This window comes from Chiloscyllium plagiosum, chromosome 15 (genome assembly GCF_004010195.1).
Source record: "Chiloscyllium plagiosum isolate BGI_BamShark_2017 chromosome 15, ASM401019v2, whole genome shotgun sequence".
In the NCBI taxonomy this organism is placed as follows: Eukaryota; Metazoa; Chordata; class Chondrichthyes; order Orectolobiformes; family Hemiscylliidae; genus Chiloscyllium; species Chiloscyllium plagiosum.
The window spans coordinates 5406563-5430970 of record NC_057724.1 but is presented as its reverse complement, the minus strand read 5'-3'; the positions used below and the strand labels follow the sequence as shown (position 1 = coordinate 5430970).

Below are 24408 nucleotides of genomic sequence, written 5' to 3'. Positions count from 1 at the left end.
TTACTCTGTCAGTCACCTCGTTTCCTTGTCTTCTGATTCTTCCTTGCAGCTCCTCTCTTTAGACCCTGGTGAATTTGAAGACTTCTATTGAATCTACTCCCAACCTTCCCTTCTCTTAGCCGAATAACCCCAACTTCTCCAACCTCTCCAGTTGGCTGGAGTTCCTCATTCCTCAAATCATTCATTTTCAGGATTTCCTCAAAGGTTCTCACATCCTTCCTAAAGAGTGGCACCTGGAAATGAACTCCTCTAATCCAACTGATAGCAAACCAGGGTTTTTCAAAGGTCCTTCTTAGCATTCTGGATTTTTACTCTGTGTTTCTGTTTATAAAGCCCACAATATCAGTCCTGCCATTTTTTAGGCTTGGTCTTTGTTGTTGCTACAACACCACATTCTAATATTTATTTCCAGCTCTTCTAGCTTATTTCCCACACTCCATATTCAGGAATGCACAGTACCAATAACTTAGACACAGCCGACATAACACCTGAATAGATCTAACTCTTGTACTTTGTCTCAGCAAATCCTTCATCATGCTACATCCTTGTCTCTCAGCCATCTTCCAATTTAGTTTAAACACGTTCCAAAAACACTAGAAAACCAGCCCAGGAGAACATTGATTCCCAGCTCTGTTCTGGTGAAGTCATTTTGAATATAATACCAATGTCTTAAGAACTTAAAATCCTCTTTCCTGCATCAACTTTCCAGACATGTATTGACCTGCCTGTCCTCCTACTTCCTGAACACACTAGCATACTACTGGATCTAAACCAGAGAGATTACCATCTTTAAGGTTCTGTATGCACATTTCTTTATAATCCTTTGCAGTCTGCTGACCGGACCCCATCCCGCTTACTCCCTGTATCCTTAGTACTGACATGGGCCACAATATCTGACTCTTCACCCTCAAAGTGCTCTGCAGCTGCTCAGTCACTTTCTTGACCCTAGCACCAAATTGGCAACACATTATCCAGGGGTTACAAATAAGGTTGCACAAATGCTCCACTGTTGCCCTAACTTTGAATTCTTTATTCCCATTATACAATCCTCCTCTACTCCATAATCTCCCCCAAACCATGCAGTTAACCCAGTCATGGATAAGGAGTCTTGGTGTAGGCTGCTGTCCCCAGTTGACACATTACACTCATCGATACAGAATGGAATACTGGTTGGAGGGTGAGCTGCACTGTGGGGACTCCTGCACTACTATACCAGCCTGGTCCTTCTGGACTGTCTGATGGGGTTTAGCAATTCACCACCTCCAGGGCTAGGGCCCTGGAGGAATGTTGTTAAGAGAGAGAGAGAGAGAGACCTAGATGAGAGAGACCTGCATCGAGGGATGCAGGTACATAGTTCTTTGAAAGTGTCATTACAGATAGACAGGGTAGTGAACAAGCCATTTAGCCTGGTTGTCTTCATTGGTCAGAGCACTGAGTACAGAAGTTGGGATGTCCTGTTATAGAAGAAAGTGTGCACTGCAGATGCTGGAGATCAAGAGCTGAAAATGTGTTGCTGGAAAAGCGCAGCTTCAGGAATCATTCCTGAAGAAGGGCTCATGCCCGAAACGTCGATTCTCCTGCTCCTTGGATACTGCCTGACCTGCTGCGCTTTTCCTGCAACACATGTCCTGTTATAGCTCAAGAAGACACATCTGAAACACTGCATATAATTCCAGATGCCCTGCTATAGGAAGGATGTTATTAAAGTAGAAAGGGTGCAGAAATGATTTACGAGGATGTTGCCAAGACTGTTTGAGTTATAGGGAGAGGCTAGGTAGGCTGGGACCTTTACCCCCTGAAGTGTAGGAGGCTGAGGTTTATAAAATCATGAGGGGCACAGATAAGACAAATAGCCAAGTTCTTTTTCCCAGAGGAGAGGAGTCCAAAACTAGCGGGCTTAAGTTGAAGGTGTGAGGATAAAGATTTAAAAGCGACCTAAGGGGCATCTTTTCCAAACTGGGTGTTGTGTGGATGGAGCAAGCTGCCAGAGAAAGTGATGGAGGCAGGTTCAGTTACAACATTTAAAAGACATTTGGGTAGGTATTTGGATAGGAAAAGTTGAGAGGAGATATGGGCCAAATGCAAGCAAATCGAACTAGTTTGCTTTAGGAAAATTGACCGGCATGGACGAGTTGGACTGAAGTGCCTGTTTCAATACTGTACAATGCTATGGTTCTATGGCTGTCTGCCTGTTCATGTTTCAGCTGCAGGATGACTACACTGATAAACAGGGTTTCTATAAAACTCTTAACCTGGATAAACTGGAGTTAATCCAATTGTTACTTAATTTCTAAAACCCACAGCTGGTCCTGCTCCAGCTGACATTGTTTACTGCACATATGGAGGCCTGGGACATAAGAAATAATAATCAGTATTTTTAGAGTAGATTTGGTTGAGGGAGAAATGTGGTCTGTCAACCAGCCAAAGTGTCATTGCTCTCCTTCAAACTAATGCAGTTATTGCAAATACTGTAGTCTCATCCGCTGAGAGAGTAGATGAGGCCCTGGTTGTAACATCCCAATACTGACAACAGAGTGCTCACTCAGTATATGCTGGTGTGTCAGCCTAGATTTTGTGTTCAAATCTTTGGAGATTGTGTTAGCACAAGGCTAGATTACTATCATTGAATCTGACATCTCACTGACACAAAGTTGAGTTACTATTGTTACCATTCCCAAGACAAGTAATGGATGATTCATGGATCCTCTTTGCTGCTGACTGTGATTCACTAACTGCGACTTCAGTATCTTGAGATCTGGGTGTGAACACAAATTGTTCAATGCTCATTTTGATTCCATTTCAGAGACTCTCCCTCCCCCGACAGATTTGTCCGTGACTTTGAAGGGAATCGGTTTCGTTAATTCCACCTGGACCTGGAAACAGCCAAGTTATTTAGAAAACTCCTCCAGCATAATCATCAAGTTTGAGAGCATGTTTAAGTATGATGGTGCTGAGTGGGACGTAAGTTGAAATGTTTGTTATCGTTCTTCCCCAGTGTTTGGTGTGTTGTAGCTGGGATCTGCCTAAGGGCAGGTTCTCTGCTCATTTTGTCTTGTCTCATTAGTTTGCACTTGGCTGTAGGAGCCTTGCCTTTTCAATTTCAAGTCTTCTAACCTCATCATTCTTTCTCCCTCTTAGTCTATATCCCTCTAATTTTCCATCTATCACCTCCCTCAGCAAATTCCCAAGTCTTGGGTGAAGCCAGTCAGCCTGTGCCCTTTGCTTTATGATGTTCACTAATGATCTTCCCTCCTTCGCAATTCTCAAAACTTCTTGGAGTTAAGTAACAGGGAAAACTTGTTATATTTGTACAGGGTGAGGCTCCACCTGGAGTATAATATACAAGTTTAGTTCTTTTGCTTTTAGAAAAGGATGTACTGGCACTAAAGAGATCCATGAAGCTAATTCTTGGAGTGAAGGGATTGTTCTCACAATCACTCATACTGACCCACTCCATCCTTCTGCAGAACCACTTTTCACTACTTCCAACACTGTGGCTACTCACTTTTCTCAAGGTGTGCCATATTCTTGCATTTTGATATCCTTTTCCAGATCACATGGTGGATTTGGATGAAAAATCTCCTCCCGCCTAATAGATTGCATCCCACCAGAATTGCCCTTAGTGTGGTATCCAAAGAGACCAAATGTTCACATTACAGCTTGGTAAACCAGATACAGTCTAAAAGAAAACATTCTTCTGATATTGAGTGTTGAACTTGCCTTTCCCAGTTCTAGACCAGCGCCCTCCGCTGCTGCCATATTGGAGCGTGTTATCCCAGGCTTTATTATTGCTTACTAGTATTTTTCTCAGTATCTCCTATGACTTCATAAGGAGTCCTATCAGACATCCCTTGATGAAAGTTGAGTCATTCTGACTTCTCCACTTGCTTGCCTGTAGCTCTCTCCATCTGTTACCTAAAAGGCCTATGTTGATGGAAGAGCAATTGAGTTCATGTTCTTAGAACATAAGAATGAGAAAGAGTAGGCCATTCTGCCCCTCCAGACCTGCTCTGCATTCAACAAAATTTCCCCCAAGGCCTCAAATGTTCTGTCATGCCAGCTACTTAGCCCTCAAGTACTCACTACTTCAAAAATCTTAACTCCCTCCTCTTTCAATAGTTCTAGTGATCTAGTCACCACAAGCCTCTGTGATGGAGCACTCCACACATGCACTGCTGTCTGGTAAAGAAAGTACTTCATCTCTCAGCTTGAAATTATGTCTCATTATTCTGTAGCTCTCTCCTTTAGTTTGAGATTCCCCCACTAATGGAAACATCTTGTCAACATCTCACCTATTAAGCCCCCTGAGAATCATGTGTTTTGATCACTCCTCAATATTCTAAATGGACCTAACCCATTTTAGCAGTTCTTTGTAAGTCAATCCCTTCACTCCAAGAATCAGCTTCATGGATCTCTTTAGTGCCAGTACATCCTTTTCTAAAAACGAAAGAACTAAACCTGTATATTATACTCCAGGTGGAGCCTCACCCTGTACAAATATAACAAGTTTTCCCTGTTACTTAACTCCAAGGCCCGAGCAATAAAGGCCAACATTCCATTTGCCTTTGTGATTACTTGCTGCACCCACATGAGCATTGTACACAAAAACATTCATATCTCTCAGCTGCACTTCATTTCTTAACTGCCACTCTCCATTTGAAAACTGTCTGCCCTTCTCCCTTTCTTCCTACTCAAAGGACATGACCTCACACTTTCCTGCATTAAACTCTGTCCGCCAATTTTTTGCTCCATCTCTTTCCCTTGCAGAATCCCTAAGTCTTCATCACAACATGCTCTCCCCTATTTTTATACCTAACTTCTAATGTACTTCTCAAATCAGTGAAATTTGTTGATATCAAGGGGCAAACACCAGGCATCGCAACGTTATTCAATAGTTAAATATAGAGTTAAACAGAATTAATGTTTCAAGTCCAAAATGACTCCTTTTCAGAATGTTCATATTGGATTTGAAAGATTAACTCTGTTTCTCTTTCTACCAGCACTTCTGAATTTGTCCAGAATTTTCTGTTCTTGATTACATAAGCCTATGTATAGCAAACTTCAAGATAGTCTGGTTAACCCCTATCCTTATAATGGGCACAACGCATTATTTGTGGTGAGCAGACTTGCACCCAATACTCCAGGTATGTTCTAACCTGTACTTTGTGCAGCTTCTGTGTGTTTTATAAGGAGGCTTGAACCTAAAGCAGGTTGTAATCCCGAGAATTGTTAATATGTTGTTTTATTTAGGAAAGACAAAGAAAGCCTTTTCTGACCCGTGAAGATAAGGTGATTCTTAACCGAGGAATCACTTTCAGAGTGAAGGCATTGGTGATAACTGAAAGCTGTGCATGTCAACAAAGCAACTGGACTGAGAAATATATCCCTCCTCCAGAAGGTAAAGCAAAGTTTATATTTGATTACTTATCAGACTTAATTCATGCTTAAAATAGTTATCATTTCTTGGCCACATACTTTTTAAATGTTTCTAACATGACGAACAGCAAGCGGATTTATATTAACAGTTTTGTATATGGCTGGTCTCTGTTTTTTCTGTCTGTCATTGGATGAGGCTGTTGATGGGAAGCTAGCATTTGTTGTGTGTTCCTCATTGCCCTGGATTTGAATGGTTCAGTGAGCCCTTTGAGAGGACAGTTGAAAGTCATTGCTGTGTGTCATAGTATCCCTACAGTATCGTAGAATCCCTACAGTGTGGTAACAGGTTCTTCAGCCCAACAAGTCCATACCAACCCTCCGAAGAGTTACCCATCCAGACTCATTCCCCTATTATCCTACATTTCCCCTGACTAATGCACCTAACCCACACATCTCTGAATACTATGGGCAATTTAGCATGGCCAATTCACCTAACCTGCACATCTTTTGGATTGTGGGAGGAAACCCACTCGGACATGGGGAGAATGTGCAAACTCCACCCAGTTAGTCGCCCTAGACTGGAATTGAACCGGGTTCCTGGTGCTGTGAGGCAGCAGTGCTAGCCACTGAGCCAACGTGCCACCCAAACCGTGGGCCTGGATTACCAGCCCAGTGATGCTAAGTGGCCTGACGTCCAAGAGACGCAAGCTTGACAGGATATGACAGCCAACTGGTTTTGTCGGAGGCATCCATGGCCTACCCTCTCCCTGTTTCTGTAGTGTCCTCCAGACTTAGAATCCTGTGGGGTATCTCTTCTAATTCTGGTTTGCTGGACATTCCCAACTTTAATCATTCCCCATTGGTGGCTGGGTCTTCAGCAATTCCTTCACAAAATCTCTCCACCTCTCACTCTTCCTTTTTGAGATCTTCTGAAGCACCTACATCTTTGACTGTTGTCACTCTTTAGTAACCTACGCTCTTTATATGGTTCAGTGTGGGCGGCACGGTGGCACAGTGGTTAGCACTGCTGCCTCACAGCGCCAGAGACCCGGGTTCAATTCCCGCCTCAGGCGACTGACTGTGTGGAGTTTGCACGTTATCCCCGTGTCTGCGTGGGTTTCCTCCGGGTGCTCCGGTTTCCTCCCACAGTCCAAAGATGTGCAGGTCAGGTGAATTGGCCATACTAAATTGTCCGTAGTGTTAGGTAAGGGATAAATGTAGGGGTATGGGTGGGTTGCGCTTCGGTGGAGCGGTGTGGACTTGTTGGGCCGAAGGGCCTGTTTCCACACTGTAATCTAATCTAATCAGTGTCATTTGTGATTTGCCTGCACTTCTGTGACACACCTTAGGATATTTTACGATGTTAAAGATACTTTATGAATACAATTCCCTGTTATTCAATGTTTATGTGAACCTGAAGCATGAAAGGCATAAGTTACTGGGATCAATTGTTCTGAGGAATAAAAATAATTCCTCAACTCTGGCCAAAGCGCTGAGCTAGCACCTGTGGCCTTTCCTTTTCAATGTGATGAATATCCATGATTTAATATAATTGACATTTGGAAATTGGTTTGAAAGTGAAAGAGCCACGTATGTCTTTGTTTTGCTTTCTATTTCTAGACATTGTGTGTTAGGAAGGGAAGAACATTTTTTTTAGTTTCGTTTTTGTGTTCTGTTGGTGGCAGAAGCCTGTTCTGGAACTCTGAACAAGTGCATGTTCATGTTTTTTTTTTGAAAACTCTTGAGGTGAATAGTTCAGTGCATTAGGAACAAAAGTAGAAGAGAATTTAAAAATGCAGCGTTGTCTCATGATACTGGGAGACAGAGACAGCATTAAGATAATTTATAAATCAAGCATGCAGGTTTCTTTCAGAGAGAAGCAGATAATTCTGGAAAACAGTCTGTAAAAGCAGCAATTTTCTCCCCAGGGCAGAAGAAAAGAATTGCTGAATGGCTCAGATATCAGTAAGAAAAGTTCCAGAAATGGAGGAGTTGTCAAAGAGGGAAGCATCCTACAAGGTTGTTAAATGCAGTGGTTTAAGGAACACACCAAGAAATCCTCAAACGTCCAACTATTCTAATCACATTTTACAGCACTTGGCCCCTTGTGTACTATGGCATTTCAAGTGTTCATCTTAACAATTCTTAAATGCCTTGAGGATTCTTGCCTTTACTAATCTTTTAGACAGTATGTTCCAAATACTCACAAACCTCCGAATGATTTTCTTCCTTCAAATCTCCTCTAAACCTCCTGTTGGCCTGAAATCTGTGCTCTCTGCTTACTGATCCCTCTATGAAGAGGAGAAGTTCACCTTATCTACCCTACCTACGGTTCTCAGAATAATGTAAACATCCATCAGATCTGGCTCCAGTCTTCTCCAATCCAAGGAAAACAACCCAGTCTATCTCATCTCTATTAATATCTAAGATCCTCCAGCCCAGGAAGCATCCTGGTGAATCACTACTGTACCAAGTACAATCATTTCCTTCTGTGGAGACTGGAACTGTGAACACTTTTTTCAGGGATGGCCTTACCGTCGTTATATATAGCTCCATCATAATCTCTTTGCTCTTGTATTCAATGCCTTGATTAGTAAGGTGCAGCAGGTCAGGCAGCGTCCAAGGAACAGGATTCTTCTGCTCCTTGGATGCTGCCTGACCTGCGCTTTTCCAGCAATTCTCCTGCTCCTTGGATGCTGCCTGACCTGCTGCGCTTTTCCAGTGATTCTCCTGCTCCTTGGATGCTGCCTGACCTGCTGCGCTTTTCCAGCAACACATTTTCAGCTCTGATCTCCAGCATCTGCAGTCCTCACTTTCTCCTTGATTAGTAAGGGTAAGTATCCTAGCTGTCTTAATTACCTTATCTACCTGTTGTGCTGCCTTCAAGGATCTGTAGATACAAACCCAAAGGTCCCTCTGATGTTTTGTGCTTACCTAGAGTCCAACCATTCAATATGAACTTTCTTGCCTTGTTAGTCCTCCCAAAATACACTGACTCACATTTTCCAGGATTAACTTCTACTTGCCATCTATGTAGATTAGATTACTTACAGTGTGGAAACAGGCCCTTTGGCCCAACAAGTCCACACCAACCCTCCGAAGAGAACAGAATCCCTATAATGCAGAAAGAGGCCATTTGACCCATCAAGTCTGCACCAACCCTGTAAGACCCTCTACTTACATTATTCCATCCAGACCTAGGCCCTGACTCTATTCCCCATAACCTTCCAATCCACCTAACATCTTTAGACTGCCTGAGGGACCCCACACAGACAGTCACCTGAGGCTGGAATTGAACCCGGGTCCCTGGACTGTGAGGCAGAAAGGCAAACCACTGAGTCATGGAGTCATTCTGAATCTAAAACTTTCCTCCTCACTATTTACCACATCATCAATGTTCATGTCATCTGCGAACTTATGTATTTAGTAATTGACCACTTGCAATTGGCAAAAAATAAAGGTCATGATTGATCAAGCCAGGTTTTCCTTTGCGGTTCTGCTTTGTCCAGTATCACCACCAGTAGAGATGATAACAATGACTTGAATTATGCCTTTGGAATCTCACTGCCCTGAGTCTGTGCATTTAACTGTGAAGTGAAAGTTCATCGTAGTGCATTTAGTGTTGAAGCCAACCTTATCAAGATGGCAATAGCTGTGGTTCAACGGGTAACGGTTCTGTCTTGCAATCAAGTCAACACATAATAATCCAGGCTGACACCGCCAGTAAATTAACAGCTGAGGGAGTGCTGTCTTCTAGACAAGATGTTAAACTGAAGTTATCTTATGAGGAGAAGGCATAATATGCACTTATTTGAGAGGGGATGAGCATCCTCTGTTATAATCTTCCACCAACACATGAAAACAGATCATCTCATAATGTCAGGGCCGATTGTGGGACCTTGCTTTGTGCAAATTGCCCGCCATATTTCCTGAACTCCAAAAAGTCATTACATTTCAATCAGCACATTATTCATTAGAACGTAAATTGGGACTTTGCCACAATGGGCTGGCATTGCATAATTGTGAAACTTTATCCCCAAATATTCAATCCAAATGGCAATGTTGTTTCACGTTCGCTTGCCCATTACTGTTTATGAGATGAGGGCTCTGCAGTTCCCTAGTTTACTTTATTGTTATTGGCTCGCTTCCAGACAATGGGGCGTCCCCCATCTACACTGACTTCCTCTTGGTGACCCTTAGAATTTCATGGGTTTTGCCCCTACGCCATTTATTGCTGTGAGGCTTATCTGTGAAAGCACACATACAGTATTGGAATTCTTCCAAATCAATGTACCAAAAAAAGCAGGTCTGCTATAACCTGAAAGTTGTGCTCTTGTGTGACCTTGTAGCTCAGATGGAGGCCATTCTGCCTGTGCTGGCAGTTTGAAAAAGATATCCAATATGCTCTGCTTCTTTAGTCTTTATGGAGTTTTTTTTCACAATTTTTATTCAATTCCCTTGTAAAACTTATTATTGAACCTGCTTTTGCCAATTTTCATGCAATGGATTCTAGATCGTAACATCCTGCATAAACATTAGACTTGCATCCCTTTTGTTTTGTCTAGCTTCACTAATACACTTGCTAGCGGATTCCATTTCTCCTTCATTACTCTTATCAAAAGTTTCAGCATCTCTAATAGACCTTCCCTTAGCCCTCGCCTTGAAGGAAAACTAGTACATATTCTCTTATCTCTCCATTTAGCTGACCTCTAGCAAGGCTGGTTTCCTTCTTATAAATCACTCTGCACCCTCTGTCAGACCATGAGATTTTCTCTATAGTGTGTAGAAAGAATTTGGCATAATACTGCAGCTGAAACCTAACCGTTGAGTTAGCAAAGTTGAACCAAATAGTACAAGAATAACTAGCAGTGCAGTACTTAATTGGGAGCTCTCTCAACAGGCCGCTGTCTCTGAAGAATTTAAAAGGGAACCTGATCCAGGCACACGGATTTCTGCTAAAACATCGGTGGCTGTTTTTGAGAATCTTGAGGGAAATTCTTTGGGGAACTGTTCAGAAATGGTTGTACTTCTGAAATCCAAATGTGGCAAAATTCAAAATGAATTGGTTCATGAGATTTTATAGTGTTTCTTCAGTTTTAAGTCTGAACTAGGCCCATCTCAAGATCAAATTGTCAAGCAAATAAAATTGTAACCACTTAGGAGAGCAAGAAGGGGTCATCCTGACGAAGGGCTTTTGCCCGAAACGTCGATTTCGAAGCTCCTTGGATGCTGCCTGAACTGCTGTGCTCTTCCAGCACCACTAATCCATGAAATTACCTTGGCAAGTAGGGTTACAGAGATCCCAATTCTGTAGATATATTAAAAACAAGAAGATAACTAGGGAGAAGGTAAGACCACATAAGGATAAAGGAGGGAACTTGTAATTGGAGGCAGAGATTGTGGTGAAATCCTAGATGAGTATGTTGCATTAGTATTCACTCAAGAAACAGACATGGAGAACAGTAAGATTTGTGTGGAGGGTGCTAATATGCTAGAGTACTTTTAGATAAAGAAAGAAGTGGTGTTGGATCTCTTGAAGAGCATTAAGGTAGATAGGTCCCCAGAGCCCGATGATATCTACCCCAGGTTATTGACAGAGGCATGATAGAAGATTCCTGGGGTCTTGACCTGTTTGCTAGCCACTGGAGAGGTCCCAGAGAGGTCTGGCGTGTAGCTAACATTGTTCTCTGTTTAAGACAAGAAAGAGGGATAAACCAGGAAACTGTAGACCGGTGAGTCTCACATCAGTGGTTGGGAAGCTGTTGGAGAGAATCCTTAGGGATAGGGTTTATGCACTTTTGGAAAAGCGTGGTCGAGTGAGGGACAATCAGCATGGCTTTGTGTGGAACAGATCACGTCTTACTAACATGATTAAATTTTTGAAGGAGGTGATGAAGGTGGTCGATTAGGGTAGAGCAGTGGTTTTGTTTACATGGCTTCCGACAAGGTCTCTCATGGTAGGCTCATCCAGAAGATTAAGATGCATGGGATCCACGGTGATTTGGCTGCGTGGATTCAGAATTGGCTTGCCTATGGAAGACAAATGGTTGTGGTGGAAGGATGTTTTTCAGGCTGGAGGTCCGTGATCAGTGGTGTTCTGCAAGGATCCACACTGGGACCTCAGCTGTTGGTAATACATATCAATGACGGAGATGAAAATATAAATGGGTGGATTAGTAAGTTTGCAGACAATACAAAGATTGGCGGAGTTGTGAATAATATAGAAGGTTGTCAAAGGACACAGCGGGATATAGATCAGTTGCAAATATGGGTGGGGAAATAGCAGATGGAGTTTAATCCGGGTCAGTGTGAAGTGCTGCACTTTTTTGGAGATCAAATGTTAAGGAACAGTGTACAGTAAATGACAGGACCCTGAACAGCATTTATGTACAGAAGGGTTTTGGAGTTCAAGTCCATAACTCCCTGAAAGTGGCCACGCAAGTCAATAGGATGGTAAAGAAGGTATATGGAATATTTGCCTTTATTGGTCGGGGAATTGAGTACAAGAGTCAGAATGTCATGTTACAACCTTATAAGACTTTGGTTAAGTCACACATAGAGTATTGCGTGCAGTTCTGGTCGCCAAATTACAGGACATGGAGGCTTTGGAGAGGGTGCAGAAGAAATTTACCAGGAGGATATGAGCTATAAGGAGAAGCTAGAAAAACTCTGATTCTTTTCTCTTGCGTGGTGGAGGCTGAGGGGAGATTTCATGAATGTCTAAAAAATTTGGGGTGCATAGATAGGGTTGATGGCCAGAACCCTTTTGCCAGAATTGAAATGTCTAATATTAGGGGGCATGCATTTAAGGTGAGAGGAGAAAGTTCAAAGGACAAATTTTTTCCAGAGTGTGGTAGGAGTCTGGAATGCATTGGCGAGGTGGTGGTTGAGGAAATATTATAAGGGCACTTAAGGAACTTTTAAATAGGCATATGCAAGGAATGGAGGGATATGGACCAAGCGCAGGCAGAAGGGATCAGTTTCATTTGGTGTCATATTCGGCACAACACCCTGAGCCATTACTGTGCTGTACAGTTCTATGTTCTAATCTTTAAAAAGAGTTGAACAGTGGTATTGTAACGTTGTGTGGTTTGTTTGTTTGTGATACCCAACCACCTCTTGTGTTCACTGGTTTTTCTTTGACAAGATTAAATCCAACTCCAGGCTCATGATTTCATCTGCTTCCTTCTGCAAATTTTCATACATTACCACTTCAAAAGGGCGAGTACCAATATTTACTGGCATTATGGTACCATGGCCAAAGTCCATGTTAAAAGATCAAGCAAGTCCAAAGTCAGTCTGTAATTTCACCAGCATCCTAACCATTTCAAAATATTATACAGACTACTTCCAATAACACAGATTTTGGATCCAAAAATTGCTTTGTCAACCTTCAAAGAGAACAATTAAAGACATGACCTAGCGGGTATTTAGTGATGAAATGTGAATGATATCATGTTAAATAATGATTAGCTTATCCTTTTTCACAGTCAAGCAGCATGCTTCCAAAGTGAAAAGGGGAAGTGAAGTTGAAGAACAGAGAATGACAAACCCGAATACTACCTAAATTGAGAACCTTAGCAGCTGTTTCATGTTCCTCCCTTTTGAGTGCGAAGTTGAGCATGAACAAATTTGAATCACTATCGGATGAATGTTCAGGCAATGTTAGGTTCTTAACTAAATCAGCTTCATTATTCATTACTAAATTTAATGTGGCATTCCCCCTTTTTGCAATTTGAGTACAGCACATTAGTCCCCTCTATACTCAAAGCCAGATCGGGTGTTGCTCATAGAAAGTGAAGGGTCAGAAGTTCCGATCCACTTTTTAATTGATAACCTGGCCAGAATACCCCACTATGGCAAGGACATGTCATTGTTACTGTACGCAAATTGCTGAGGGCTGTTAGAAATCAGCGAATGACTTTTAGGTTTTAGGCCTCCAGTTTCAAAAAAACCTAGGTTCCTGGCCTAACGTTTGTTTTTTTGGTTAGAAGTTCATTAATGGCAGAGCTGGGTTCTGAGAGTTTGCTAAACGTACAAGAAATGATGTTTCAAATGAAAGCACAAGGGAGACCAGGGATGGCTGTGCTCTTGGTGAATTTTGTATTCTGTTACTATTCCTCTGATGTCTCCTTGACCTCTTTCCTGTTGTTTTCCTCTTGTAGGAGATGCCAACACTGCTGTCAGGAACTTCAGATGTATTTACTACAATTTTGAATATATAAATTGCACTTGGGACATTGGAAGTAAAATACCAGCTGACACAGTCTATCACTTAAATTACTGGTAAGGGAGCATTGAATCTTTAAATGGTGAGGATAAGTTTACCTGATATGCATGCAGACTAAATATGCTTTGTGATCATGCAGGCAAAAGGGTATGGATGCCATTCAGAACTGTACCCGTTACTTACCAAAAGATGGCAGGTTGGACGCTGGTTGCCATCTTCAACATGATCAGTTCAATGATGAACAGGACTTAAACATTTGTGTCATGGGACAAAGTGCTCACGCAACGATAAAGCCGTTCTTCTACAATCTAGAAACAGCTAGTTTCGGTAAGTTACAAATCTACTGTCATCAAATCCACATCAGTAGTATGAGACTGGATTACTTAGTGACTGTCCTTTTGCACCAGCAATTAATAACTGAGACATGTCTGGTGCAGGTTTTTAATCTATAGCTCAAATATATGACAGCAGCAGCTCTGACAGTGTGGTGCTCCCTCAGCACTGCCTCTCCAACGGTGCAGCACTCCTTATGCATTGTACTGAAGGTTCAGCCTAAATTCAGTTGGCAGTCCTACCCGTGAGTCACTGTCATCAACAGCAAGCAAATGATCTCTGCAACTTTACAGCTAGTCAGCAGGCCAGAAATGTTGATGTTTTACAGCAACATTTACAACATCTGTGTCCGCTTTCCCCTTCCCCACTCCAGTGGGACTGTCTGTTCCTTCCAGTTTGGCATTCAGACACACCATTGTTCTGCCATTCTTAGATTCCAGTCACTTAATCTGCACCATTGATGCCCTTTCTCTCCCAGCACTCCACTGTTGAATGCCAAGACTTCAGAAAAAAACGTACCTCAAGTAGCAGATTGTGCTCAGCAGTGCAATTTATACAAATAAATGTTTTCACTGTTGCAAAATCATCTGGTTGGCGTCTAATCCAGTGAGAAACATTAATTCCATTGTAATGAGTTGAGGTTTTAACATGCAAATACCATTTCGAGGATGAATCAGTTGAAATACATATGTTATTGACAATTATTCTTTTACCAGTCTCTCAAACTGGAAATTGATAATGAGGTGGAGTTAATGCTTAAACATTCTCACACAGGTATACCCATCTGGTTTACTCATGATCTTTCGAGAAATCTATCTATCACCCTTACCTGATCTGGTCTACGTGTGTCTCCACACACAATGTGGTTGACCCTTAGTATTATAAATTCTGATCTAGCCAGTAACACCCACATCCTGTGAGTAAATTAAAAAATGAGAAGTCAGGTGACCTTTACATTTAGGCTCATGTTGATTCTTGGAACTATCGCCCACTGCTACTTTAGGATACCTATAAATGCCTGAACTGGGACTTTGGATGGGAATGCTCTAGGCAACCAAACAACATCACACAGGATTACCACATCATATTATAAAGATTCCCATTATAAAGATTTGCATTTGTGTAGTAAATTACACAACCTCAGGATGTCCCAAAGCACTTACACTTAAGAAGTAATTAAATTAGCCATAGTTGCAATGTAGATATTTGAGCAGTTCAATTGACTATTGCATGATTGTGAGATTAGATTAGATTCTCTACAGTGTGGAAATAGGCCCTTCGGCCCAAAAACTCCACACTGACTCTCCAAAGAGTAACCCACCCTGACCCATTTCCCTCTTACTAATGCACCTAACACTATGGGTAATTTAGCATGGCCAATTCACCTGACCTGCGATGAACTGCCATAAAATAACGACGGGGGGGGGGGTTTTGTGTGTGTGTGTGTGTGTGTCTCCCATGGAATCATTCTAGCCACTGGCTCTTCAAGGGCATTGTACAACAGTACAAGATTGTTGTGTTGATCACGTTTCTGAACTACAGATCCAAAATATGCATTTAAAGAGAGTAAAAACAACCATGATTCCATCAAATGGTCAATGTAACTAATTCTCGAATGCTGGTTGTGAAAGGCCATTCCAGAGCTGATCTGGCCAATGTGACTTCAATCTAACATCGAATGGTTGAGGGCCTCTGAATTGGCACAGCAGGGAACTCAGTTAGATTAAAACCTTTACAAAAAAGATCCACCACCATCATCTAAGGGTAGCAAATGATGGTCAGTAAACGTCCACCTTCCCATACCCTGATCATAAGTAATAAAATCGAATTTGGCTGATAGGGCTGTGTCTGAGACACAAGTTATGAGCTGAGGCGTTCCCAATCAGTGGAACGTCAAACATTGTGTGCAATGAGCATGTGTCTGTTGTGTTACATCTCTTTGTCTTAATGAGGTTAATTGTGTTACATCTCATTGTCTTAATAAGTACACCTTTAAGAGACATAATATATCAAAGTACCTTTTTCTCACACCTGCACACACACACCATGGGTGCTGGGGAAAAAATAAGCACTACCGCAGTTAGGCGGTAGTGTGGGGGTTAAAAAAGGGGAGAGAAAAAAAAACGAGTGTCTAAAAAAATATATATATCAAAGTACCTTTTAAGAGATATAGTCATGACATCTTTTCTGCATCACAGCATGTGATATGAGAAAACAAAGATATCATACTCCATCTCTGCTCAGATCACTTGATGACACTCTACTCAGTTCCACGCAACCCGATAGCTCAATATTAGCCCTGACCCTTGTGCACCTGAGGATTGTAATGTTTGTACGTAATAGCAGTAATAAACATCAGTTGGATTCTTCTTGTGTTACAGGAGATAATAAACATTGCCATTATCAGGTAAAATATCCTGCCAGAGGCAGACTGTCACCAGTGCTTGCTGGTGGTAAGTAACCAAGAATTAATGGCCAAATGACATTAACTGGTGCTGTTTGTTGCTGCACCGCCCCCCCCCATTCCAAAGTCTCATGTACCTCACTGACCATTATTCAGATGGATTCCATTTATTGTCTGTCCCAGACTGCCCTCCATCTTTCATGCACATTATTTATAGAATTAACACATGCCTTCTCTTTTTGTTACTCACCTGTGTGGACTCTCTTCAAGGTGACCGATTTATATGAATTGAACAGTGCTATTTCCAAACCAGCAAATCATATCCAAATCTGACCTCACTTGAAGCAGTAGCTCAGTTAGTGGAGTCTTCTGTTATAATGACGTTATCCAGTTCTGCTCATGTTTACTGAACAACATTGACCCTCATAATGTGATATGTTCCACCCCCTTCTAGTGCAACTGTCTCCTCCTTGGGGAATCAATATTTCTAAGACGGACAAAATGTTTCGTATCAGCTGGAATCCCGCAGCTCACTGGAACCAAAAATGCGTGATATATAGAATACGAAAGAGCAACACGATGAGAAGTGATTGGATTGTCTATGAGGTGAGTATCTCTGTCATCAAGATGTAACTGATTATCTGCTCATGGGAAGGTCCCACATGGCGAGATTTTTAACATGAGGCTGTTGAGGCAAAACAGCTATCAGAGGGTTCTAACTAGAGCAGCCGGTAGCTCAGTGGTCAGCACAGCTGCCTCACAATGTCAGAGACCCAGGTTTAATTCCAACATTGGGTGACTGCCTGCGTGGAGTTTGCACATTCTCCCAGTGTCTGCAAGGGTTTCCTCTGGGTGCTCCGGTTTCTTCCCACTGTCCAAAGATGTGCAGGTTAGGTGGATAGACCATGGACAATGCAGGGTTATAAGGATACGATAGGGGAATGGGTCTGGGTGGGATGCTGTTGGGAGGGTCCTTGGGGACTTTTTGGGCCCTATAGCCTGTTTCCACACTGCAGGGATTCTATGACTGGGAAACTCTCCCACGCTTACCACCATGCTGCAGATGAATTGAAGGGTTCGCAGGTTAACAATTCATCTGTGCCTCTCGCTCTCTCACAAAGGCAGGCCACCATCATTCTGGCTGGGGAACTGCCAGGACGTGGGGGAAATCCAGATGGGGTGTGATGATGGGCTTCAATTGGCACTTTAATTGACCGAAGAACCTACCTGCCTCTTGGGGGAAGGTAGGCATCACCATTCTGTAGTCATCCTCCCCAAATGTAGGCTGAAAGAGACCAGTAGGTCAACTCAGTGGGCCTGCACCCAGAAGAATATGAGCTTAACCACTTCAAATGCAAATATTTCCATTTACCAAGTCCTTTTAGATACAAATTATTTTCTGTGATTCGATTGTTCTGGAGAAGGTGAATGCTTATGGCAGCGTTTCATAATCACCTCTTACCCTTCTCTTCCAGTGAAGTCATAGCCAGTGTTCAGCATTGCTCCTTACATTCCTCTCCCTCAATTCTTTGAAAAGCCTTTGTACCATGATGACCAGGACTCTACGCAATATTCCATGTGGAGTCACAGTATTAATTTATGAAGTGACAAGATTATCTCAATATTAGTCTCAACATTGTCCTTTTAGCAACACCACCCCCCCCCTCCCATTCCAAAGTCTCATGTACCTCACTGACCATTATTCAGATGGATTCCATTTATTGTCTGATGGGAGGCCCAGACTGCCCTCCATCTTTCATGCACATTATTTATAGAATTAACACATGCCTTCTCTTTTTGTTAATCACCGTCTGATGCTTTCTTCCTTCAAGTCCGTCAACCCAGAAATGATTATTTCAGACGCAGACCCGAATGTTCAGAATGTAGTGCAGGTACAGGCCATGTACACCATCACTTGCGGAGACAACGGAATCTGGAGTGAATGGAGTGAAGAGGAATTGTTCGGTAAGAGAAACATTGCCAAATATCCAGTACCTGACTTCAAGAGAGCAAATGTAAACTTAGAAACTGAAAATCAAACTTGTCAGTTGGATTGTACCATTTTGAAGGAAAGCAAAGAAATTATCCCAAGGGTCTTGATCAATATACATCCCTTAATCAACAGTGCAGGAATCTTCTCATTATCACGTTACTCTTTGAAAGTGCTGTGTATAAGTTGGACTTTTCTGACTCCTATAATACAGCAGTGACTACATTATAAAACTACTTGACTGGCTGTTATGTGCCTTTGGAGGTATTGTAGTTATGGAAGGTGCTCTACGTCTTAAACCTGCATTGTGGGTGAAGCCTAGTTCTTCCTTCTCCTGCGTCCGTTTGTCTGTGTGTGCAAATTACTCCCAGTATAAGATTCCGTGAGCTCCCTGATGCTGTGCCCCACTGCAAACTGGAAGACGCTACTGATGTCTCCAGCACAGCGGAGTACTGTCTATGCTCTGGTATGAGGTGGGATTTGGGATTGCAGTAGATTATTGAGCTCAGGTAGAGGTTGCTTAATGAAGGGAAGGTATCTAAGATGGGTTCCTGTTGGAGTGGGACCTCTCTATAGAGCCTCAGATGACCTGCTCTCTCTCTTCTGCCTTTATTGCTGCTCCCCTCCCTACTCCAAGCTGAATGGCAGACTTTCCAGGGAGTTACCAATGATTTGAGTGACCGATACCATCAGGCCTAACCTCTCAGCAGTCAAACTGAGCTTCTCAAAATCATGGCCATTCAACAATCTGACTTGATAATACTATAGCTCTGCTCCAGCCCTTTTAATAAATAACACTGAGGAACGATGCTTCCGATCTGTTAGTGCTGTGTGATGCTGAGTAAGCTCACCACAAGGTGAATCAGGTACTGCAGAAAATCCTTTTTACCTTACTTACCCATTATTTTAAATAGATCTGACAAATGCAGTGGCCACGTAGAGAGAAACCCAATCCCATTTGGCAAAGCGCAGTCATGTTTGCAAATGTCCCTGCTCTTCCTGCTCCACCATTTTGGAATTGTGAACACCCGTTTCACCTACCACCAATAGGAGTGCTACTTTCAGAGAATTTCTATAGTGCAGAACGAGGCCATTTAGCCCATTGAGTCTGCACCAAACCTTTTACCCAGACACACCCCATCCCCTCATCCCTGGGTCTCGGTTTATTGTGGTTTAAAAATTTATTATTGAGTTGATGGTATAGTAGACTGTGAGGAAGGCTACCTAAGATTACAAAGAGATCTTGAACAATTGGGTTTATGGGCCGAGGAGTGGCAATGGAGTTTAATTAAATGTGCCTTCATTGCTCAGAGCTGAAAAATGTGTTGCTGGAAAAGCGCAGCAGGTCAGGCAGCATCAAAGGAGCAGGAGAATCGACGTTTTGGGCATAACGTCGATTCTCCTGCTCCTTTGGTGCTGCCTGACCTGCTGCGCTTTTCCAGCAACACATTTTTTTTCCAGCAACACATTTTTCAGCTCTGATCTCCAGCATCTGCAGTCCTCACTTTTTCCCTTCATTGCTCAGATCATTGGGAGGAATTAGGACAACATGTTAACGACTTTACAGGATGTTGGTGAGGCAACCTTTGAAGTACTGCATACAATTCTGGACACCCTGCTATAGGAAGGATGTTATTAAATTGGATATGGTGCAGAAAGGATTTACCAGGATGTTACCAGGCTGAATAGGCTGGGCGCTTTTTTTTCCTGAACCATTGGAGGCTGAGGGGTGATGTTAAAGAGGTTTCTAAAATCATGAAGGGCATAGATATGGCGAATAGTCAAGGTTTTTTTCCCGAGGATAGGGGAGTTCAAAACTAAAGCACATATTTTTAAGGTGGGCAGAAAAAGATTTGAAAGGGATCTGAGGGGCAACCTTTCCACACAGAGTGGGTCATGTGTGAATGTACTGCCAGACGAAGTGGTAGGTGCAGGTTCAGTTACTACATTTAAAGGACATTTGGATAAGTACATGAATAGGTAAGGTTTAGAGGGATATGGGCCAAATGTAGGCAAATGGGACTCATTTAGTTTGGGAAACTTGGTCCACATGGATAAGTTTCCAGGCTGTATGACTCTGACTCTAAATATCTAATAATGTGAATCATATAATTTTGATGACAGGACTTGGTCTTTTATCTCTCCATGAATAAAATTGTGATATTCCTCACAGGAGAAGACATTGGGCCAGGTTGGAATTGGAAAGTTGCTTTACTCATCATTGTTCCCATCCTGGTGGCAGCCTCTGCAATCACACTCCTTACCTACTTGAAACAGTAAGAGCTTTCTGTCCTGGTTTCGAAAACATCTCTTTAACTTGCTTGTAAAATATCGATCCATATTGCAAGAACAGACAAAAATCTCTTGGTGCAGATGAACAAAATACTTGGCATTAATAAGATGTGTGCTGATAAGGGGAGCTATTTCATAGTGATTAAGAAGGCAGGCTTGGCATCTCTGATGTGAAGCCTAACTGGCTGTTGAGTGGCTAATTGGAAAGTGAGAACGTAGAGGACATAGTAAAGAGCCTAAGTTTAGAGGAGTACCAGAAGGGAAAAAGGTTAGACCAGATAGCAGTGAGTCCAATTATGAAGATAGATTGCATTAATCCATCCATGAGTGAAGAAAGTTGAGGTGAGATTTGGTCAAAGTGTTGAAACTGCAGTTAGGATTTGGTGGGGTGCATCAGGTCATCTATTTCCTTGAGAGAGCAATTTTTAAGTTAGAGAATGACTGTTCAGAAAGGAAAGAACGCTTGCATTCACACTGAAATGTGGAATTCTTGACTCTAGAATAGTTGTTGATACTAGAGTACTGTTGGAAGGTAGGCAAAGAAAATGAGGGGAAGGCAAATGCAAGGCAGGGATAGATCACAAGACAAGAGGTTGATTATCCTTGTCCTGTGTCTTATTCTGGACTGTAGTTTCCATAATTCTGATTTGGACCAGTTAAACAAAATCATCTAAATGAATTTATTCCATTAATTAACCATTAGCTGTGTCCTCTTGTATGACTGAAGTGGATTTGATTGGTGTGAGACTTTCTCTGTGCGATGACTGCCTCGCTTCCCATTCCGTGAATTATTTTTTTCTTGTTTTGTTTTAAGGCTTCAGATCTTGATCTTGCCACCCATCCCTGATCCAGGAAAGCTTTTTAAAGGCATGTTTAGTGACTCCAATGGAGACGATGTGGTAAGTTAACAATAGGTTGCTTTCATTCTCTAACTGCGCCATGGGAATGGAAATTAGAGTCATACATGTAGAGGAGATCTGAATCAGAAAATGCAAAGATTTCCTGAGGGCTGAAGTACAAAGGTAGGAAGTGGTGAGTGTCCCAGTTTGCCCTTGACATTTGACTACATTTCAAAAGTGCTTCACTGGCTGCGAAGCCTTTGGGAGACCTTCTGGTTTGGAAAGGAGCTATATAAATGCAAGCCTTTCTTTTTCAAATTTAGATATTAGAACCACCTGAAATAACTCCACAGAGGCCAGTATTCGGCCTCCAAGTCAGCCTTTGTTTACTCGTGGAGAGTCCTTGACACTGATCCTGGTCTCTGAGCCAGCTCCGAGTGAACGGAACCTCCGACACTTCTATTTTTATCTGTCAGCCAGGACTCATGATTAGACCAGATTAATAACTCCAGTCAGGGAACTCATTCGGTGAGGTCCACCTGGCTGACCTTGTTACTTTTGACCATTGTTTGTTTCACAAACTCATGTCATTCTCGGTTTTTAGAGGTCAGACAAAATAATACCGTGGATGGCAGTGGTTCAAGAAGGCAACACCACCTCACTTTTCTCAAGAGCAATTCGGGAAGGGAAATCAATGCTGATCCACCCTATGAGGCCCATATCCTGGGAATTAATTGAAATAAGCCTCGCGATGAAACAGGAAAAGAGGTTACTGAGCTGAGGTTTGTTTTGCTTTGTCAGGTGTGGAGTAAGCAACCAAAGGAAAGCCTGATTTTCAAGGCAGAAGAAGAAATAACCTGCAAGGTGACAAATGTCGAGCAACTGAGAGTGACCTCTGCGGAGAAAGAAGCAAAACCGGGTGAGACCAAGACATTGGAAGAGGAGGAAACATCCATTACATTTGTGGATGAGGCTAGTCTTCTGGATAATGACAGTGTACACCTTAACCTGGTGATGTCTTGAATGGAACGTTTTCCCATGTTGTGTTGTTTAATGGGTCAAGACCCATAACATTATTCGTGCACAAATAGAAAATTCTCTTTCGCAACAATGCATAGACTGCTCAGGACAACGCCCTGTCAGTGGATTCCAAGAATGAATGACCAAGCTGTCAGATTTAGGGTATTTTGCGTCATATCTGCATCTACTTAACTGCTGTGACATTCGATAGAGACCACTACAGGTTCAGTCCACTTAGCTCGTGTTCATGAAATTGTGATATGTTTCTTTCCTCGTACTGTACAGGTGGTTCCCAGTCAGTGAACTGGTCAGCAGTGTACTGGTCAGCTTGTACAGTGCCTAGCATTGAGCGCTGGCTTACTGTTTGATAACTATCTGTATGTTGGGGAGATGCCAAGCGCCGACCCATCAAGCACGAACCACTGACTTTGTGTCAAGGCCTGTCAATACCAGCCTTTTCGCAAGAGAGCATTTCCAAACATGCAACACCTTACCTGGTCATTAACTATCAATCTCTGTTATTTATTAGATTGAAATCAAGGAACTGGTCACCATGAACATGCAGCAGACACATGTGTGCACAGCAGACAAAAGCATGCAGCAAACTCATACTTCGACAAATGTACACCAGGTACATAAAAGCATTCGCATGCGTGTGTATATATACACATGCACACACTCAAACTATCTCTCTTTTTCTCTCAATCCCTCTTTTTCTCTCTCTCGCGCTCTCTGTCTCTCTGCCAGATGCATCCACATGTATTTGAACATTGGAGGATAAATATCATTAAAGATTTTCAATCTTGACTGATAGAGACTAACCAATATAAATTGTGTTTCCTTTGGTGCATAAACTGAATTTTGAACCTCTGAACTTGTGGTGAGAGGCCCGAAATGTTGTTTATAAGAGTATTTGGATGAAAAGTTGCCAGATTACAAACAGCTGCTTCACAGTAACCATTTTCCAAACCGGAATCTCACGGATAGAGAAGTCCAGGCTTCTGTTAATTCAACAATGCAAAAGAAACAGTGCAGCAGACTGAAACAGAATGCACAAAGTTCAATCATGATGTGTCATTGATAACTTTCCTGTGATTCACTGCAGTATCCCAGTGAGCACTTTATAAGCACTAAAATTGGTGTACACTGGTTCAATTGTAGAATTTGCAAGCTTTGTTAAAAAAACATCAGTTGTTTCTGAGTGGTGGAATGGCAGAAGGAATGATGGACCATACTTTCAGAGGGAGACAGTGAGGTCTGCAGATGCTGGAGATCAGAGTTGAGAGTGTGTTGCTGGAAAAGCACAGCAGGTCAAGCAGCATCCAAGGGACAGGAAAATTGACGTTTCAGGCCGGAGCCCTTCATCAGGAAATGAAGGGCTCCAGCCCGAAACGTTGATTTTCCCGGTCCTCAGATGCTGCCTGGCCTGCTGTGCTTTTCCAGCAACACACTCTCAGCAGTAATTTCAGAGGTTCCAGTTTGAGAGCAGAGCGAGGGGTATTTAAATAACAGTCAGAATGAAAGATAAATTTCTGTCTGAGTCAGGTACCCTTCATCGAAACACAACAACATAGAGTTGCAGAAGTGTGAAATAAAAACAAATTTTGCTGGAAGCGCTCAGCAACTCAGGCAGCATCTATGGAGAGAGAAACCCAGTTTGGTTTTCAAGTTTGAAAGCTCCTTCAACAAAGGTCATTCCTGCTCTACCTTTACATCTGTTTACTTCAACTTTGGAAAGGCATTTTCTAATTCTGTACTCAATTTTTAACTGACTTTGTGCCCTCTCTAGAGGAACCACCACAGTTGTGTTTGTGTGCTGATTTTTCTTTGATGCATTTTCTTTGGGCATGTTGTTTTGCAGATAACCTCTTACTTAGTGATAACACTTCTCACGATTTTCTATAAACCCATCTTCCAAATGGCG

The 24408-nt window shown here is 42.3% G+C and overlaps 1 protein-coding gene across 1 annotated transcript in view; it reads left to right on the top strand.

Moving 5' to 3' along the window:
* LOC122557067 (interleukin-13 receptor subunit alpha-1-like) overlaps positions 1 to 23798 on the top strand; it is a 29442-nt gene extending 5644 nt beyond the window's left edge. The window contains exons 2-10 of the mRNA XM_043704338.1: positions 2804 to 2961; positions 5251 to 5398; positions 13542 to 13662; positions 13746 to 13933; positions 16798 to 16949; positions 18176 to 18308; positions 20507 to 20609; positions 21440 to 21524; positions 22266 to 23798. Of these exons, the coding sequence (XP_043560273.1) occupies positions 2804 to 2961; positions 5251 to 5398; positions 13542 to 13662; positions 13746 to 13933; positions 16798 to 16949; positions 18176 to 18308; positions 20507 to 20609; positions 21440 to 21524; positions 22266 to 22487 (1310 nt within the window). The 3' untranslated portion in view covers positions 22488 to 23798. The remainder of the gene's footprint in view (positions 1 to 2803; positions 2962 to 5250; positions 5399 to 13541; positions 13663 to 13745; positions 13934 to 16797; positions 16950 to 18175; positions 18309 to 20506; positions 20610 to 21439; positions 21525 to 22265) is intronic.
* The last annotated feature ends 610 nt before the right edge of the window (positions 23799 to 24408 follow it).